This window comes from Cannabis sativa, chromosome 6 (assembly GCF_029168945.1).
Source record: "Cannabis sativa cultivar Pink pepper isolate KNU-18-1 chromosome 6, ASM2916894v1, whole genome shotgun sequence".
Lineage (NCBI taxonomy): Eukaryota > Viridiplantae > Streptophyta > Magnoliopsida > Rosales > Cannabaceae > Cannabis > Cannabis sativa.
This window is the reverse complement of record NC_083606.1, coordinates 70985491-71006369: the sequence shown is the minus strand read 5'-3', so window position 1 is coordinate 71006369 and position 20879 is coordinate 70985491. Positions and strand designations below refer to the sequence as shown.

Here is a 20879-nt window from a genome sequence, read left to right as displayed (position 1 = left end):
AGGCCTTCCCTGCCAAAGCTTATACTAGAGAATGAAATTCTCTGATCGAGTAGAACACGATCCACACCCAGAGATTTGTTTCGAAGCACTTGTCGCAGGTGTTTGGGTTTCTCGGCCCCGCGATCTCGCTTTGTGGAAGAAGGTCACTGCCTTCCATTGAACTCCTCATAGAGTAGACTTCAAACCCAATGTGAATCTAAGTGGTAAAGCTCCCATACACATACACTTATATTTGTTCTTTTTTTAAAACATAAAAATAAAAAACTGTATATGTAAGTTTGTTGGATTGCACTCTTGGTTTGAATCTGTTTTTGAGTTTTGTGACATAGTTTTTTTGATTTACGACCAATATATTATTGTTCATTATCTATTTTCTGTGTTAATTATTTTTCAGTTATATCAATGATATTGATTATTGATAATTAATTTTTTTTATCTTAATGATTTTGATCCTACTTCTATTTGCACCCATGACATTGGTTATTGAGAATAATGAAAATTGATTATTATATGCTAAAGCATACGTTATTAATTGATCACGATCACATTATTATCTTTTTATTTGCCATGATATTATAATCTTCACTATGCCAAGCATCCTCATTTTGTTTGGAAAATTTGGTTTAATATGCTTAAATGTAAAATATATTGTTGTAATATACCACCAAATTAGAAATAGTATATATATACTTTTAATATTTTTTTCTTCCAAAAATATCCTTACATTTCAAAAAATTTTATCTCTCTCACTCTAGCGTTAACCCCGACCCAAAACCCCTACCGTCGAACACACAAACCCAGAACCCCGGTTGCAAGGTCTCAACGTCATCTTCTCTCATGGCCTCTCTCGTGTTTTGCATTTTTTCTTCTAGTTTACTAGTTTTTTTACGATATTTTGCGATATTTAGCAATGTATTTGCAATGATAGAACAAATATGAGGTTAGGGATGAAGTTTAGCGATGATTTGCGATATTTATCGATGTGTTTCGTGATGTGTTTCGTGATGTTGTGGATTTGAGACATTTAGCATGTTTCATGATTTCGTGATGTTTTACGACATTTAGCGATATTTTGCGACATCGTCAAAAATCAGAAAAAAATTGCAGAAAACAAGCGAGTTGAGAACTCATAGATTTTGGGGCTTTGAGTTTCATGATTTCTCTTTGTAGTTTCGCGATATCCTCTTCAATTTTGTCTGTTTCATCTTCGAAGTGGGTTTTGCCAGAGGTGGTGCGGTGATCGTGAGTTTGGTCTGGGTCTGGTTCGGTATGGTTTTGTGGTCGTGGGTATTGATTGAGTTTGGTGAGAGTTAGAGAGGGAGAGAGGGCCAAGAGAAAGAGAGAAGGTAAGAAGAGGGTATTTTGAGATTTAATTAATTTTAGAGTATTAAATTTTTATGTATTTTAATGTTGCATATTAAAAGACCATGTACAATTTTTAAACAAAAATTGTCAAATTTCCTTTTTGTTTTATTATTTGAAGGCATTATTTGAAAATATCATCTTCAACTCATTTAATGTGAGATTTGAGAGTTGTTTAACTGCATTACAAGCATTTAGATTATGCTGATTGTAAATTAAAATTAAGAAATCGGAATACTTCTTTTGAAGAAATAAAAGAAATGATAGAAACTGATTGTATATGGACATGTATTTGTTACACAATTTTTGTAAATGTATTACTTGTAAATTTTATTGTAATGTTAATTTTTTAAATTAAGTATTTAAAACTTTATTTAATCATAATGTCTATATAAGTTACATTTCCTTGTAAAAAAAAAATAAAAAAATATATAATTCCACTTTTTAGAAATATTTTTTTCTCGTTTAAAAAAATAAGAATTATATTAAAATAATTATTTAATTTAGGGTGTGTTTGGAAAGCCACAATGTAATTGAATTTGTGTATAATTAGAGGTAATTACACAATTTGGCATGTTTGTCTGACTATGTAATTACACTCTAACTGTGTAATTGGAAGTAATTGAGGGGTTCCAATTACACTCTCTAATGACCATGAGAATTGGATGTAATTACACTATGTAATTACTAAAAACTTTCCATATTAAACATTAGCTACAAAAAAATATTTCCCATGTAATTCCACTCGGCACCGTCGAATCACTAAGGCCGACTTTCGTCCCTGCTCGACGGGTGGGTCTTGCAGTCAAGCTCCCTTCTGCCTTTGCACTCGAGGGCCAATCTCCGTCTGGCCCGAGGAAACCTTTGCACGCCTCCGTTACCTTTTGGGAGGCCTACGCCCCATAGAAACTGTCTACCTGAGACTGTCCCTCCGTAAGTCCTGACACAAGGTTAGAATTCTAGCTCTTCCAGAGTGGTATCTCACTGATGGCTCGGTCTAACTATTTTGCCAAACAAGATATTAGGAATTCATATGTAATTACCATCTCATATCCAAACACACCTTGCATTTTAAGATATAGTGTAATTACTAAACTGTGTAATTATCACCCTAGTAATTACCCTACCTAGTAATTACACACTTACTTTCAAACACACTTTTAAAAAAAAATTAATTTATATTAATTATTATTATTATAAAATTAATATTAATTAAAAACAGTATTTAATTATTTTTGGTGACATTTTTCCAAATGATACAAAAAAGTACTTGGAGACATTTGTAGTTTTTACTCACATGGTATATTTTACATTTTTTTTTACAAATGTTACTAAAGCAAATATAAATGCAACTAAAAGTACCTAAAAGTGATATTTTCAAATAAATCCATGTACCTAAAAATGTCATAAATTCTTATTACAAATCATCAAACAGGTGACGTGCATAATTATCAGAGTGAAGGAAGACAAAACGGAAGTACCAATCGATGAAAATAGGTTGAGAAATTTCTATTGCATGACCTAGAATCTGCTCTCAAGTCCCTCCTTGAAATTTTCTTCCAGTCTCCTAAATTACATGATTACCAATTGATTAATGATGATGATGCTTATGATGATGTACCTGATCCCAACAAATCTATATCAGACCATTGATAAAATTCAATGTTACCCAATCAAAATATGTAATTTTTTGAATTATAATTAACTCTACAAACCTCAAATTCCATTTGACTTTAAATTAAGTTTAAGTTTCATCAACATTTATTACTCAACTCTATATTTCTCTCTTTCTCTCTCCCACACCCACACACAAACACAAATTATATCCAAATATAGAAACTGTGAATAAAGTGAGATGATTTGGTGGTTGGTTGGTTGGTTGAATTAGTATTAAAAATTGTATTAACTAATCAAATTGAATCACTAATTAACTAAGCAAACAGATATCAAAAGTAAAAAAAAAAAAAATTGAGTCTTTATTCAAAAGAAAATCTCAAAATTATCACCGAAATCCTAAAATTAACCAACAGAATTTTAAAAACAAAAACGAAATCAACCACTTCCATTAATTTCCAAATAAAGAGACAAAAACAAGAACTGACCTGTTGGTTTCATGGGAAGAAAAGGGCAATACAGTAATTCCAAGTCTGAGTCAGATGAAAAAAGTTCAGGAAGGAACGATAGTACAATGAAATCAATAATGAAATTAAGCCAATAATGTTATCAGATTCATACCAACCAACGAATAGAACAATAATAGATTTGATTAACAAATTGACTACAAATATTTTTTCAATTAATTATAAAGAAAAATGAGGAAATAAGAAAAGGTTAAGAATTCAAAATAAGATGAAATTAGAATTTGAATTAATCAACAACAACAAGAAGAAGACAATATACCTGTGTAGAAGAAGAAGAAGAAGAAGAAGAAGAAAAAGGGATTAGAAAAAAAAAAGTGCAGAACGATTATGACAATACAGAGATATGAGAGATAGAGATAGATCTAGCTAGATCTAGAAATAGAACTTACCGGAGCTCGATCGCCGGAGAGGCCGTCGGTCATGTGCTCGGACGGAGGGTGGAGGTGCTGGGTTGGAGATAAGAGAGAGTGACTTGTGGCTGTGAGTCTAAAATAGAGGGCCGGTTTTGTGTTTTATTTTCTTTATTTACAGTATTAGGCACGACAGTATCTGGAACAAATATTGAAAAATCTCTCTCTTCAAACGGTTAAATTTCGCGCCAGATTAGAGTATAGACATTCTAAATAATTATTTAATTATTTTTAAGATAAAATAAATTTTTTCCGGAACGACTTTGATAAATCGTACCTGATACTATTACTATCAAGAACGAAATTTTTGTTGTTCTTGTTGCTGTCGTGCCTGAAACCCGTATTTGTTGTAATTGTAATCTTGCCTTAATGCCTCATTAAATGTATAAGTGAAATTTTAGTTGAGGTGGCAAAATTTCATTGGCTGAAATTTTATGTTGTTACGCTAGTTTATCCTTAGTTATTCCTATCTTTCTTTTTCCATTTTTCTGTTATCGTGGTGTAGTGCTTTGTTTTCTACTGCAATCATTGGATTTGGAGCCGTTATGCTTCTCTGTCCTATAAATGAAATGCCTGCCCTTTGTTCTAATTGAGCTGAGTAGTATCTGCCATTGTCTTTCTTCACTTACCCTACACTTTACAATATCATATATTACGAAAAATGAAAGAAAGGAAATTTAACGCACAATAACACTAGCTAGAATGCTTTAATATAATTCCTCATCACATATAAATTATTCATATATATATATACCTATATAGGACAGATACTAGCTAGCTAGCTAGGGAGTAGAGTAGTTAAAATTTGAAAAATTTAAAAGTATCATGTGCAACTGAAACCACAAAGGTCACAACAGGAGCTATAAAAAGATTAGGATCATGCCATAGAAAAATAGCAATGATACCATAAAAGGCTCCAAAAATAAAAGAATGACCAATATTCCGAATTATCAAAATAGGATACGGTAATGGGAGGCTCCCAAGAAGAATCGCAATCCATAGAGCTGCGAAAGACATGCCTATAAACATAATAAGAGGCTTTGTTTTTTTCAAGTCATAGATTTCAGGATGACTAAAATGTAACATCATAAGACCAATCAAAAGTGTAACAGCAATGCCTAACATAAACTTAGGCCATTCTTGATTTATAAAACTTGCCCTAGTTGCTGCTTCTTCTTCCTCCTTCTTTCCATTTCCATCTAAATCTTTTGCCATTGTGCAACTGTGATGATCACAATTAAAGTTCTTTATACCTGTTGTATCTGAAAAAATACAAGGAGAAGAAGAAGAGGAAGAAGTTGAAGGTTGGCCCATTTCGGAGTCGACGGAAGAAACACTCGATTCGCCATCAAAGATCTTTAACCTGTTGGAGAAAGGACGGAAGTAGGGTATATAATTTGATAAAGACCTTAAGAAAGACCTTGACGATGAGGATGTGGTGGCTGGCTCGGTCTCCGGCGGCGGCGGTGGATAAGTAGTTGATTGGACAGAGGAGGGAATTACTCCGAGCTCATGAATGGCAATTACCTGATCTGCTGGATTACGATCATTATAATGAACAACGTTTTGTTGTTGCTCCGGCGTTGACTCTAAGGTCTGGTTGACTTTGCGCTGTCTGTTGATGAAGGTGCCGGATAAAAACAACCAGATTGGTTCGATAACTTTGGCATACAAATTAGGATTTGTTGTGTTAATATTATTATTATCGTACTCCGCCTCCATAGTCGCCGCCTGTTCCCTCAGCTGATCTCCTCTCTTTGATCTTTGCCAAAATCCTACAATGAAGAACCAAAACCAGTCTTTGATTATATATATGATATCTATATGGGAGGACCGATTAAGTGTGCCAAATATAAATAAGAGATGAAGAAATCAACCAATGTTTGACCGAACAGTCGTGTTGCAATTGTTTTTGTTTTTATTTTTTTATTTTTTTATTTTTTTTTTACAAGAAAATGTAACTTATTATTATTTTCTCATACATTTTTATATACTAGTAAAAAACTACGTGCGAGGCACGTATACTAAATTTTATGTTAGGTATTTTTTATTTTATTTAAAATTGATACAATTAAAAATTAAAGAAAAATATTATTAGTTATTAAGTGAGATTATTATTATGTATATTTAAATAATATAATCTATAATTTTGACAATTAAAAGTAAATACTGGATGCAATATATTAGTGTTTAAGAAAACTTGATAATTTAATGTTCAAAAACTTAAGGAAACACAAATTAAATGTGTGTAAGATAAAAAAAAATTAAAAATCAATCTCTAAATTGTTGATAATTGAAGATAACATCTGTCTAAAAATTGTAGATAAGAAAAATAATCATACTCATGGGTGGATTCTAATCTTCCTTTGTTTCGACAGAGATAATAGAGTAATTTTTGTTTAATAGCCACAAGTATATATATCAACAGATCTTCTAATGTCTCTCTCTCAAATTGTTTAATAGCCACAAGTATATATATATATATATATAAATATATATATATATATATATATAAACTATGCTACATTAATAAGAAACAAAGAAAAAGAACCAAGGGGGATTCAAACAACATAGTAGATCAACTTGACGGAGGTGGTGGTGGAAGGTTATTATGAGGGGGAGGAATTAATCCCTGAGGCATATGAGGAGGGCTTTGTTGGGGCGGTGGCGGTAGCTGCCAATTCGGCTGTTGGCCTCCCATGGGATGGAGCTGTTGTTGGACCCAAGCTTTCTAGCACGATCCGTGAGTGAATATATGCCAATACATTTTTTGCAAGGTCGAATCGATCGAATAATTACATTGCACTGCCGAACCACGCTAGTATATATATAAATATATAAACATCCTCCAGAACAAGATTGCTCACTAATCAAAAACTCAAAACTGATTACCCACAATAGAGACCAAGTAGAATTCATTAATAGAGGTAGATCACTAATCTAAACTTTAAAGTGTAAGATAATAAACAAAAATTGTATGATTAGTTTTCCAACAATGTATGATTAGTTTCCCAACTAAAAATAGTAATGAAAAATGTAAAGGCTTTCGACAATATGATAAAACAAAAGCAATTCTTTGTACAAGTAGGAAGTTATAGATGTGACAGATTGTTGGGTTCTAAACAGGGTATCAGTATAAGCTTAATAAGCAATTTCAAACTAACTTATGCTTTATTTTGTGATTGTTAAATAAACCCTATTAAGTGTAAGAAAATTAAATACCATATTGAGCGTACACAAAGTATACTGTCCCTCAGCATTCATACCTCCTTTGAAGAGCCTGCGCCTTTGAAATCGGTACAACAGTCAAAGATTCCAGTCCTTGCTTTGGATCATACGATCGTGCTTTCACCAAACCTGGATCTATAATATACTTAATTCCAGGAATAGTTACGGACGTCTTAGCAATATTCGTAGCAAGTATCACCTAAGACAAATGAATAGGTATAATGTCATCTATCATCAACCCTAACAATTACTCGAAAAAATAAGGTATAGATTTATTATTTTAGAAGTATAGTAAGCCATATGTGATTGGGTTGCACAAAAGTGAATTTCAGCAAACATCAGTAGATTTAAGATGCCAACATAAAATTTTGCAAAAATCAAATTGACATGAAGATTTTCCAGTCACTCTTCTATGTATAAATTTAAGGATATCAGAGTTTCAGAGTGAATACAACCACAGTGAGGTTCATCTTTGTATTAAGTACCTTGCGATATTCGGTTGGAGTTGTTGCGAAAACTCGCATCTGCTGTTCTGATGGAAGAATTCGAGAATTTTTCATTGCAAGTGCATCAAACGACAATCCAATCGCTGCGAGTCGGTAACACCACTGAACTCAGTGTCAATGATAGAGCTTTGAATCTTGAAGGCCAAGGTTGCAGATGATCAGATTACCTTCTCTTCTCATCATGGAAAGCCTAATTCCTAAGCATAACATATACCACAAATGATAGCATACTCTCTGAGTTGAAAAATCCATTAATTCAACAACTACCAAATACTTCTAGCGAAGGAACATAGGAAAATGAGATTGTCCTGATTACAGATACTATCCACTGAAAGTTTTCTAAAGGAACTGATGAGATCTTCATCAACACTCCAATCATAGTTGTCTAATCCCAACGAACCAACCCATTAAGCTTGCTATCAAAAGATTCATTCAACATTTGAAATTTAAGTTTTTCTTTTCCTTACCAAAATGACAGAATGCAACTCATGAAAAAGAAGAATTGTATATACATATCTGTATGACTATATATATATTATATATATAGAAACAGAGAAACACACAAAAAGATTCAATTTTAACATTTTCAATATCAATTAGAACTGACCCAAAATTTCATCTCTATCAATAAATCGTTTGAGCATTTCCTTCTCTCCCAAAACCAAACAATCATTCTCCTTCCCAAACCATTCATACCTTCATTTCGCAACATAATCATACACAGAATCCCTAATTGTAGTCGGAAAAACCCTAAAACCACTCAAAGCAGAGTAAGGAAAAGGCAAGTAAGAAACCACTCTAAGAGCAGCATTAGAGCCTTGATGAAACACACCAGGACCTTCCACGAAGAGAAATCGACGAAGAACATCGTCTCGATTGAGTCCACATAGGCTCAAATAGGGCTGGGCTGTCTCAGATTGAAGGCAACAAAACTTGATTTTTCTGTGTTTGTCTAATTTGATTACCCATTTCACTCCTTGATGGCAGAGGTGGCAGACTCCGTCGTAAACCACCACACGAGGTTGAAGGAGAATTGGGTTGACGATCGAAGAAGGAGAAGAAGGAGAAATAATGGGTTGGTTGTAATGGGATTTTGAAGAAAATGAAGAAGTGGGTTTTGATGGGTTTCTTGGAATAAGCCATTTGGGGAAGAATTTGGTTTGGATCATCGTTTTCTAATCTGATGGGAGGTCTATCGGAAGAACACAAGGAAAGAAGAAATGGTGAATTTGACACTTTACAATTTTCTTAGGGTTTTTATTGATTGGTTATATTTTTCTTTTTCTTAGGGTTAACGGATGAGTATCAAATCCCTGGTTGTTTTCTTTTTAAATGGGTTGTGATTCTCGAATATTTAGCATCAAATATCAGTTCAAATATTAATGAGATTTGTTTTATTATTATTTTATTATATATAAATAATATTTTATTATTTTATTAAATAAAAATAAAAAGTCATCCATCAATTTCTCATAAACCAAGAATTTCAGTTATATAGATACACTTTATATAGAATAGATAATTAATTTTTTTTTTCAATTTTTTTTATAATATATATGATAATAATTATTGATTATTATATATAGTGATATTGGCTATTTTTATTTTTATGTTTACAATTATAATAAACATACCAATAATATAAAATATTTTATATATGTGTTTATTTTATTTTCTATTAATTTTTTTTTTTGAAATTTTCACTGCTATTATAGATTATAATCGTTTACAATAACAGAGAAAATGAGACTGGGAATAACACCCGTCCAACAGACATTTTCATCCAACTCCAAAGCATATTTTGCCAAGCCATGAGCAGCATGGTTAGTATTTCTCTTGACATGAGAAACAATAACTCCGGAGAAAGAGGATAAAAGACAACGAACATCTATAATTAAGTCACTAAAACTTGATAAATCTATAGATGTAGAGTTTAGAGCTGAAGAAACTCTAAGAGCATCGGTTTCAATATGTGTGATTGGAATTAGCTGTAGTTGTATAGCCCAATTAATGCTGTGAAAAAGTGTTTTAGCCTCCATTTCATCTGATCGAAAACATCCTTGAACCAGCTTTGATAAAGCAGCTATAACTTTTCCTTGATGATTTCGCACAATTGCACCTATTCCCAATACTTTATTCACTGAATTTACAGCTGCATCAACATTTAATTTCATTCCTAATAGGTCTGGTGGTCTCCATGTTGCACCAAAATTATGTTGTGCAGGCAGTGAAGCATTTGCAGTGTGCTGATTATTTGCATTGGATGAACTGATTTGAAGAGAAGGATGCTTGTTACCATCTGTAGCTCGCTTGTATTTGTCCAGGTAGTTGCTGGCAAATGTTAGAGTTAGTAGACCATCTCTTTTTTTTTCCACCATGTAGGACCTTATTTCTTTCACTCCAAATGGCCCACATTATGCAAATTATCAACTCAAAATCTAGTTTAGGATATAGATTGGATAAGTGGATAAGGTAGTCACCATTATACATGTTTTGGGCATTGTGATACTCTACGGGACGTAAACAAAGCATGTCCAATAGATTCCCAAGCATTAGTACACATAGAACAAGAAGCTGAAGTTGTCACTTTCCTCTTATGCAGTGCAACAGCCACTGGTAATGCATTTTGCATCACTTTCCATGCGAAAATTTTTATCTTGGATGGCAAGTTGAGTTGCCAAATTTTTTTCCACCAAGCTGAGTGTGTGTTAGAGACTGATGTTGTCATGCTTTCCTCAATATTACATGCTAAATGGAAACCAGAATTTACAGTATAAATGCCGGTAGCTGTATGGTGCCAGATCAGTCGGTCTCGAGTTGAAAAAAACCTCAGAGGAATTGAAACTATTTTCTCAATATTAATAGACTTGAAATACTGATGTAGAAGTGTGAGATTCCACTCCCTTGTTTCTGTGATGAGACCTGCAACCGAGAGTGATGGGGTCCATTATATGATATTGGCTTGAAGCTATAATGGCCAAGAATCCATTTATCTATACCAGCTAGAACATTGTGGCCATTTCTAATTTTAAATCGAAGCCCTTTAAGCAGTAGCTCTCTACCCCAATGTATACCTTGCCAAGTCATGGAAGGTGAGTGTCCAAGGCTAGCTTCTAAAAAAGAATTATTGGAGAAGTAACGATGCTTCAACAACCTGCTTAGTAGCGAGTTAGGCATCTCATAAATTCTCCATGCCTGTTTAGCAAGTAGTGCCTGATTGAAATGGACAAAAGAACGAAAGCCCATGCCACCTTCAAACTTCGATTTACAAAGCAATTTCTATCTTTTCCAATGAATCTTTGAACCATCCTTATTTGCCCCCCACCAAAAATTTGCCATCATAGACTCCAATTGGTTGCAAAAAGTAATCGGTAATCGGAAACAACTCATAGCATATGTGGGTATTGATTGGACAACTGCCTTCAAGAGCACCTCTTTTCCTCCAATTGAAAATAGCTTCTCATTCCAAGCATGGAGTTTTTGCCATATTCTCTCTTTAACCTCACTAAACATCTCTTTTTTGTCGCGACCCACATAAGCTGGAAGGCCAAGGTAACGTTCATGACATTCGGCAATAGGCATTCCCAAAACATTCGGCAATTGGTTTATTTTATCACTCTATGTGTGTTATGTTTATTTTTTAGTAATTTTTTTAGAAAATAAATAATATATATATATAAAAAAAATGTTTATCTTTATCTTTTTCTTTGTTTATTGTGTCATGTTTATTTTTTCTAATTAAACAATTCTTGGAATTTATAAAGTTATGTTTGTTTATTTATTTTTTGATGTAAGAATTGTACTTCAATAGAAAATTCGTTCACTAACTCACTTAAAAATAATCAATATATAGAAACAATAGAAAGAAAACGAGTAAGAACATCCTTCCGTGTGGTGATCGCCTTCGCTCTGTGTTCGGGAACAATTCCATGTGTGTCTTTTGCAAAGGTAACAATGATTCCTTGACGCATCTATTCTTTCATTGCTCTTTGGCGAGAGCTTGTTGGTTCTCTAGTCACTATGCTCTTCGTAGTGACTTACTCTGCTTCGGCTCTGACTTTGAGATTGTTCCTTCGATTTTCTCCACGACGTCCAGTCCCATTCCGACTTCGAGCAACACCGAATTCCCCCACTTTGCGGCTTATCTGTGCTTCTCTCTTTGGCATGCTAGAAACCAACTCTTCCACCAAGTTAAGGTATTGCCCCCTCTCCTTCGGCTATTATTGAGAAGGTTTTGGCTGCTATTATTGACTATAACAGGGAGTTTGAGAGAAGTTGGGCCTCTGATGGAGACCCTCTATTGGAGTCTTCGAGAAAGGCCCAACCTGCGCCTAAAATGGTGAATTTTTTTTGTGGATGCGGCTGTTCAAGGTGATCTTGCATTCATTGTGGTGGTTGCTCTGAATGGGGAGGGGGACTTTGTTGATGCGGTGACTGTCAAGGTCAAGTGTGCATCTCCTTTTGAGGCCGAGTGCTGGGCCTTGTGCCATGCTTTCTCTCTGTGTTTGCGGATGAATTGTGTGGACGCCAACTTCTTCTCGGATTGCCTCTCCCTTGTCTCTGCTGTCCATGGCTCTACCATCCCCTCTTGGAAGCTCACTAATCTGTTTCTGCATTTATTTTCTTGTCTGAATGTTGATGCTAAATGTTGTGTGTTTTGGATTCCTCGTAAGGACAATTCACTGGCCCACAATGTGGCTGCTTGGGCTACGTCCCATAACATTGTTGTGTCTCTTTGTGTTGTGTATGTAGCACCCCTTGTTGCTACACTTGACTGACTTTCTGGTTTTTTTTCCTTGGTTTATTGAAGTTTTTGGTTCAGCAAAAAAAATAGAAAGAAAATATACTTATTTTAATATAGTTAAATTGGTTATGTCTATTTTATAATTATAATAAACATACTAATAACATAAAATACTTTGTATATATATGTTTATTTTTTTTTTCTATTTATTAAACATACTAATTTAATAAACAAAATAATAATATTCACATATGTTTATTATATCACTCTATGTGTTATGTTTATTTTTAGTAATTTCAAGTATTTATTTATATTAATATACATTAATGTTTATAATTTTGATATTGTATTTTATTAAAAAAAAATCGTATTAAATTATAATAATTTATACTAAAATAGATAATAAACATTTATTTTTGAATAAAAAATATTTAACTTGTTTATTTTTATAAAACTGTTTAATTAATTTTATGAAATTGTTTATTTTGAGTTTTAATAAACATATTTTATTATTTAATGATTAAAATGTATAGTTTCATGTAATAAGTTTTCAAAATGTATAAGTTTTTAAAATAACTTTTTTGGGATTATTTCACAAAAACATAAAAACAACAAATAAATTACAGAAATACGGTTTGATGGAATTTTAAATATTTTTACAATTTTTTTTTATTTTATTTACAGAAAATACAGTCTTTTTATGTTGTAATCTTATTAATTTATTGTTGATTTTTTGTTATCTGTATGTTATTTTTTTGTTGTTATTTTGATTTTATTTTTATGTTACTTTTATGTAATTTTCTTGTTGATTTTATGTTGTTTTGGTGTTATTTTTTGAAAAACCGTAAAAATGTAAAAAAAAAAAATATTCTTTGAACGTAAAAATGTAAATATTTTTCAAAAAATGGTGCCTTATGTAATTATTTCATTTTTTTTTTTGCACATTTTTTGTAATTATGTTGTTTTTATTGTACATTTATGAAAAAAAACCCAAAAAGATTCTACGATCATGACAAAAATCTATAAAGTTTTGATCATCCTAATTTATAATATACAGTTATTTTGGAATGGCCTTCGACAGTTTTGATCATGAGCGTGGTTCTAATAATGGCGCGTTTACTAAACTGTAATTGGAATCAGAGTAATCAATATGAGAAATGTATCGGTTTAAAATAGAAAATAATCGGAAACAATATTTTATTATGATGTTTACTAAACTGTTTGGAAAGAAAACCAGAATCATATTATTTTGTTTACATAACTATGAAAGGTAATCAGAATGCTTTAATTTGACAAAATTGCCATTATTAGAAAATGTAATTATTTTCTGTTTATAGATTTTTAAGGGGTATATTTGTCTTTTTTATTTTTAATTAATAAAATTAAAATTAAAATAAATTAAGTAAGGAAAGGGAAAGGCATTCCCTATAAAAATTGGGGGAGAGCCTTTCCCTTTGTTTTCTCCCTAATTTGTGTGGGTCCCACTAGTTTCCCCCTTTCCAAAATTTAGTAAGCAATTGTATGGGAATTAATACCATACCATTCATTCTCATTCCCTTTAAGTAAACATGCCATTATAGTTTTGGAATGACCTTTTACAGTTTTGATCATCAGCGTGTTGGAATAGAACTTACGTGCAAGTCATGAGCGTGGTTCTAATTTTATAGTTTTGGAATGGCCTTCTAGAGAGTTTTAAAATTCCTTGAGCTAGAAATGAATATATTTAGGGGAATAGATTGTGCTGCTGCGATTTTGAAAGCAGATTTATCTGATTACGATCATAATGAACAATGTATTGTTGTTGCTCCGACGTTGACTCTAAGGCCTGGTTGACTTTGCCCTGTCTGTTGATGAAGGTGCCGGATAAAAATAAGGGGCTTTTTCATTTTTACACTTCAAAACAATTTTTTTTTTTTTTACATTTTTACGGAATTCTACATAGAAACTCCTATTACAACTAGTGTTGCAACCAAAATTGCAACAAAAAATCGTACAGAAACCCTTATTGCAACTAGCGCTGCAACCACTTTAGAAACCCAAACCGTAAATTTGAAAAAAAAAAGTTAAAAAATAATATATGTGGTAATTCCCCTAAAAACAACCAGATTGATCTGATAACTTTGGCATACAAAAGATTTTTTGTATTAATATTTTCGTATTCGGCCTCCATAGGGTTTTTTTTTTTTAATTTGTTGCCATATAGGGTTTTTTTTTTTTTTTTGTAAATGGAAAAAATATACATTTATTTATTATGGGGATGACTTTTTTAATTTGTTGCCATATAGGGTTTTTTTTTTTTTGAAAAGTATATAGGGTTTGAATATAAATATTAAACTTTGAAAGAATTATTATAATTTAAAAGAGAAATAAAATGAGAAGGATGTAGTTGGCGAATTATTTGGGTAGTTTTAAATTTCACTAAAAAAAATTATGGTACCGTTTGGTAATATTTTTGTTTTTTAATTTTTTAATCACAAAATGAAAGTAAAATTTTTGTTTTTAAAAAATTTATTTTTAAAAAATAAAAATGCGTTCTGTAACCACTTTTGTTTTTTAATTTTAAAAACAGAAATTAAAAGTGTGTTCTGTAAAGTTCATTTTTATTTTTATTTTTTTATTTTATTTAAGTCAGGTCAAGATTCGAGGTTGGATTCGGGTTCGGGTCAGAAACCGGGTTCAGCGCCAAGGCCGTGAGCAGGGATTTTGGTCTAGGTCTGGTTGTAATCCAAAAGATTGATTAAGAAAAAAAAACTGTTTAAAAAAATATTGAAAGTGATTTTTTTTTTTTTGTTTTTAAAATTTTGATTTCTAATTATAAAATTGAAAAAGTAAAAACAGTTTTATAGAAAATGTTTTTGAAAAATATTTTCACTTTTTCATTTTTAAAAACAGAAAATTGATTAAAAAAAATGTTACCAAACACCACTTATATAAATGAGAAGGAGATAGTTTGACATATTCATACTTGTGTTTGTGTGGCTACCGACAAGGGAAGAAAGAAAGAAAGTGGAAGAGGAATCTTTTCTTTTGAGTCTATTGTGGTAGATTTTATAAATCTAATGTGGGATAAATTATGAGTATTTTTTTTTAATTATTATTATTATTATTTATGGGTTTGAGAATGGGTGGTGTTTCTTTTGGGAAATTTTTGACCTTTTCAAGTCCCACATAACGAATTTCAATTTTGATAATTTTGTCATCATCTAATTTTTCAAATGAGTCCTTTGATAAAAGAATAAATTATTTGTCAATATTGGAGCATGCACAAAAGTGGGTCCCAATACCTAAGAAAAAAAGAAAGTACAAGGAAGAAAGAAAGAAAGTACAAGAGTGTTTTCTATTAACTCTGTTGTGTGAGAGTAATTTTTATTTTATTAATTGTAGAAGCTTCTCATTCATTTCTTATTTGCAGGTTTCCCTTTCATTTGGTTCGTAAGCATAGTATTGTTTTTATATTTTTTTTCTGTCCATGTGTATTTAATTTTATGGGTTTTTATTAATAATTTGATTCCTAAAAGATTTTACAAAGCTTCTATAATCAATCAATATATCTTACAAAATAATTAAGAAATAAATTTTACTATTTTTTTTTTATACGATACTAAGGTCACTCAATTTTTTTTTTTTTATGAAACAACAAAATGAAGAAGAACTTGAAGAAAAAAATTGCTTTTTGTACGAGACAAAATTGAAAAATAGAAAATGAAGAGATTTTTTATTTTTTATTTTATTTTTTGAGGAAGAATATATTAGTAAAAATAATCTATGTTTAATCTCATAAAAATTGAATGCCATCGTTTCCATTCAATTTCTTTTTTCTTAGAAAAAAAATGATTTCTATTCCTTAGTTTTTTTCTAAAAAATTAAATATTTTCTTTTCTTATTTTATTTATTTAGGTGGACCAATTAAATAGTAATTTAAAGTATACATGAGTGCACTCTATTATTTGACCCAATCAAACTAAATTTTAATTGGATGCACCAAGGCTAATAATATTTTTTAAGCAATTTTCTACCATCACCAATTAAATTGAATTATAAGGGAAGTATTGATGTGTCTAGAGGGTCTATTAAATTTTTCTTGGGTGATTCTACAATGCACCTCCTTAAAATAGATGTACTGATACACTCTCTACTTGTTTCGGTATCCAAAATAATTTCTTAGTCTATTTTTTTTCATATTCATGTACGTTATACCCAGGGCCGACCCTGAAATTTAGTGGGTCATAGGGGAAAAAAATATTTTTGGGCCCTCATTTAGAAAAATATATGATATTTTTTCAAAATTGATAAAAAAATGTGTAATTTTAATTTAAAGGGGATAAATTTTTTTTGGGACCCTGAGCTAGGTGGGCCCTAGGCACAGGCCTAGCCCGCCTATGCTTAGGGCCGACCCTGGTTATACCTACAAAATTTTAAAAAATTTAGAATAATTTACAATATAGAAAACAATGTTTAATCAATACTGTTTTATACGCGTATAAAATAAAATAGTCACACGTGCATGCAACACACTGTTTAAACGCAGTTTTTACCGTGTTAAATTTTTTTGAATTTTTTAAAATTTTGCAGGATGTCTTAAATAACTATAATTTTCTATATATAAATATATAATTTAAAATATTATAATTAATTAAATAAATATGATATTAAATATATATATATATATATTTAAATTATGCTTCAAAAACGCATGAAGCGCGACTTTGTTTTCTAGTATATATATATATACTAGTAAAAAGTTACGTGCGAGGCACGTATACTAAATTTTATGCTAATTTTTTTCTATGTTATTTGAAAGTGATATAATTAAAAATTAAAGAAAAAATATTATTATTTATTAGGTGAGATTATTATTATCTGTATCTAAATATTATAGTTTATAATGTTGTCAATTAAAAGTGTACACCGAATGCAATATATTAGTGTTTAAGAAAGTTTGATGATTTAAATATGTTCTTAAGTTAATCCAAAAATAAATTAAAAATTGATATTCCAATACTTAAAGAAACATTACTTCAATGGGTGTAAGATAAAAAGAAAATTAAAAATCAATCTCTAAATTGTTGATAATTGAAGATAGCATGTGTCTAAAAATTGTAGATAAGAAAACTAATGATAGTCATATATGGATTTCAATCTTCATTTGCTTCGATAAAGACAATAGTGTAATTTTTGTATTTTGTACTTTTCATTCTAGCCGGGTCCGCATATATCTGGATTGTCCACTTTTTCGTTGATAAATTGAATATGGTAGTGTCGACAAAAAAGTAAAAATTTCATATTTTATAACAAAATACTATTAAATTATTTTAAAATATTATATTTTATTAAAATAAAACTCTATACGATTAAAATTTCATATTTATCTTTATTCAAAAAGAAAAAAAATGAAAAGTTTTTATTATTATCTCTACTGCCTTTCTAGTTTTTAGATGTGAATAATAGTCTCTTCTTTCTTCCATATTCTTCTTTATTTTAATAAAAAGTTACCTATGAATTTTTTATAAACTAAGAATTCGGTTATATAGACACACTTTATATAGAATAGATATAAAGGAATGTTTTAGAGAATTTATGTGGCATGCCTAAAATTCTTATTATCTTCAATACCTATTTTTCTCTTTTTCTAATATTTTAATAATTTTGTATCTCTCTACATGTAGACCAAAAGTCATATATGTATCATACCAATACTATATGCTTATTGCTAATAATTTTTATTTTTACAACAATAATAAATCCCTTCATATATCATCTTCAATGTTATTTATTATATCAATCATAATATATAGATAAAAAAATAAACTTTCTATTTTTTATTTCTTTTTTATACTAAAAAATTACAAAAATTGACCTATAACATTCTAAAATCAAAATCTATCATTTCTATCATTTATATATATTCACTAATCAATATCAATATATATCTATCTATCTATATAATTCTCTTGCTAAGCAAGATGACATGGCATCCTAATTGAGTTTTATTTGTAATTTTTTCACATTTTTTTTTTCAAATCTAACAGCCTATTATTGATAAAAACCTTACATTTATGTTTTAATTAACAATGTCAATAAACTTTAAAATAAATGTAAACTCAAAACTTAGGTGCCAATTAGAAAACAAAAGTAAAATTTTTATTTTTAAAAATTTTGTTTTTGAAAAATAAAAATGCGTTCTGCAACCACTTTTATTTTTCAATTATAAAAACAGAAAACAAAATAGTGTGTTCTGTAAAATTTATTTTCATTTTTATTTTTTGATTATTTACGTCGGGTCTAAGTTCAGGGTCGAATTCGGGTTCAAATCAGATGTCGGGTTCAGCGCCAGGATCGTGGGGGAGATTTGGGTCCGGGTCTGATTGAAGTTTAAGATATTAATTAAGAAAAAAAAAAAACTGTTTAAAAAAAATATTGAAAGTGTTTTTTTGTTTTTAAAATTTTGATTCTCAATTAAAAAATTGAAAAGTAAAAACAGTTTTACAGAACATGTTTTTGAAAAATATATTCACTTTTTCAATTTTAAAAACACAAAACTGATTAAATAAGTGTTACCAAACTGCACCTTACTTTGCAATTATTCATATTTTTCTGTCCATTGAGCTCCTAAAACTTTCAACGTACCAATTACCTAATTTTCAATTCATATTTAATATTAATAATATTAAATAATATAATTAATCAATACTTTTTCAACTTCTAACATATAAAGTTGTATTTATATAAATGAAGAAGATAGGATCAATATTATTAGCCACTCAACAATATTTCAATCTTAATAAACAATGTTATTTTATATTATAACTAGGGAACTAAGCTGCATCTTGCGCGGGTTCGACCCCATTTTTATAATTTTTTTTTATTATTTTAATGTAATTAATTTTTTAATTATCAATCACACAAATATTTTTATGATTATTTATTTTTTAATGTAAGGATTTGTTGTGTTAATATTATCGTACTCGTCTTAGGATTGACTTTGGCATCTTATTTCAACTGAAATGAAATACTTATTAGAAAGGAGAGAGAGGAGAGCGTCGTCCGTTTACGACCGACCCATATTCATATTTGTCACTATTGGCCAGGGCCTCAAAAGTAGGTCCCAATCCCTACCAGGGAAGAAAGATAGAAAGTACAAGAGTATTTTCTTTTAACTGTGTTGTGGTAGGGTTTATGAATCTAATTTGGTATAAATTATGAGTAATTTTATTATTATTATTATTATTATTATTATTATTATTATTATTATTATTACTTCACATGTTATTTTTTTTAATTTTTTTTTCTTTTCAAATTTACGGTTTGGGTTTCTAAAGTAGTTGCAGCGCTAGTTGCAATAAAGATTTCTATACAATTTTTTGTTGCAATTTAAGTTGCAGTGCTAGTTGCAATAGGGGTTTCTATGTATAATTTCGTAAAAATAAAAAAAAAAAAACTATTTTAAAGTGTAAAAATAAAAAAAAAACCCTTATAATTATTGATGGGTTTGAGAATGGGTGGTGTTTCTTTTGGGAAATTTTGGACCGTTTTCAGCCCCACTTTGGCTAATGGTATTTAATTACATATTTAATTATTATTTTTGAGTGTAGAGTAATGGTATTTTACAATCATTTAATAGTTTAATAGCTTCAAGGTTCGAACCATGACCTCTCCCTTTTTCCATCCCTCCCTCACCACTAAACTAGCCTTAGTGGCTTAATTACATATTTAATTAAGGTCAATGAGTTTAGACGTTTTCTAATTTGCAAGTAATAAATAACATTTTCATTATACTTTACTTTTTCTTTTTTAACAATGTAATTTCATTACTAAAGAATATTTACATGTATGAAGAAAATATTTATTCCATATTGTGGCCGATTAGTATTTTTCTTAATTATAATTGATTTAAAATATATACATTCTATTTTTTTTTCATCTATTATTTTCCATAAAAATCAAATTTTAAAGATCATCAGCATAATATGTTATATTATTTTATAATATAATAAGTGTAGATTAAAATGTAGTAATATATATTATTATGTGAATAATATGTATTAGGTATTTGGTAAATAAATTGTGTAACATATAATTTATTTAACCTAAAATTGTAACCTACACTTTATAACATGGAGAAGAGTTACAAAGTTAATTGCTTTTGTAACTTTTTTTGGTTGATCATAATATTGTGTAATAAAAGAGATGTTACACAATTTGATGATAGGATTCAAATGGTTTGAAATATAGTTGTTACAAACTATATTAATGCTCATTATATGAGAGAAATGAGATGGTGAGTTTGAATTCTAAGTGTGATCACCTAAACACTATATAAAAGAGTCTAATGTGCTCATTTGTAAGAGATGAAGTTTTCTATCAAGAAAGCACTTTGCTAGAAAACCCTAAAAGGCTTGATAATTCCCAAAGCTATTTCCTAGAGAGTTCCCTTAGTGCTTAGAGTTAGGGGGAAATAAGCTTTTGGACAAAGGTGTGATACCTTGTT

The 20879-nt window shown here is 30.1% G+C and overlaps 1 protein-coding gene and 1 pseudogene across 6 annotated transcripts; both read right to left on the bottom strand.

Moving 5' to 3' along the window:
* Positions 1 to 2074: 2074 nt before the first annotated feature.
* Positions 2075 to 5711, bottom strand: LOC115695762 (uncharacterized). 6 transcript variants are annotated; one of them, XM_061117565.1, is made up of 5 exons: positions 4191 to 5711; positions 3893 to 4052; positions 3465 to 3509; positions 2844 to 2983; positions 2075 to 2363 (listed from the first exon to the last, which is right to left on the bottom strand). In XM_061117565.1, exon 1 carries the CDS (start codon positions 5633 to 5635, stop codon positions 4712 to 4714), a length of 924 nt encoding a protein of 307 aa, XP_060973548.1. In that variant the 5' UTR covers positions 5636 to 5711; the 3' UTR covers positions 2075 to 2363; positions 2844 to 2983; positions 3465 to 3509; positions 3893 to 4052; positions 4191 to 4711. The 6 variants fall into 6 exon arrangements, with proteins under 6 accessions (XP_060973548.1, XP_060973552.1, XP_060973550.1 ...); XM_061117569.1 differs by having other exon boundaries at positions 2076 to 2363; positions 2844 to 2929; XM_061117567.1 differs by lacking the exon at positions 2844 to 2983 and having other exon boundaries at positions 2077 to 2363.
* A 2414-nt stretch (positions 5712 to 8125) lies between these two features.
* LOC115696270 (uncharacterized) lies at positions 8126 to 9058 on the bottom strand (annotated as a pseudogene).
* Positions 9059 to 20879: the final 11821 nt, after the last annotated feature.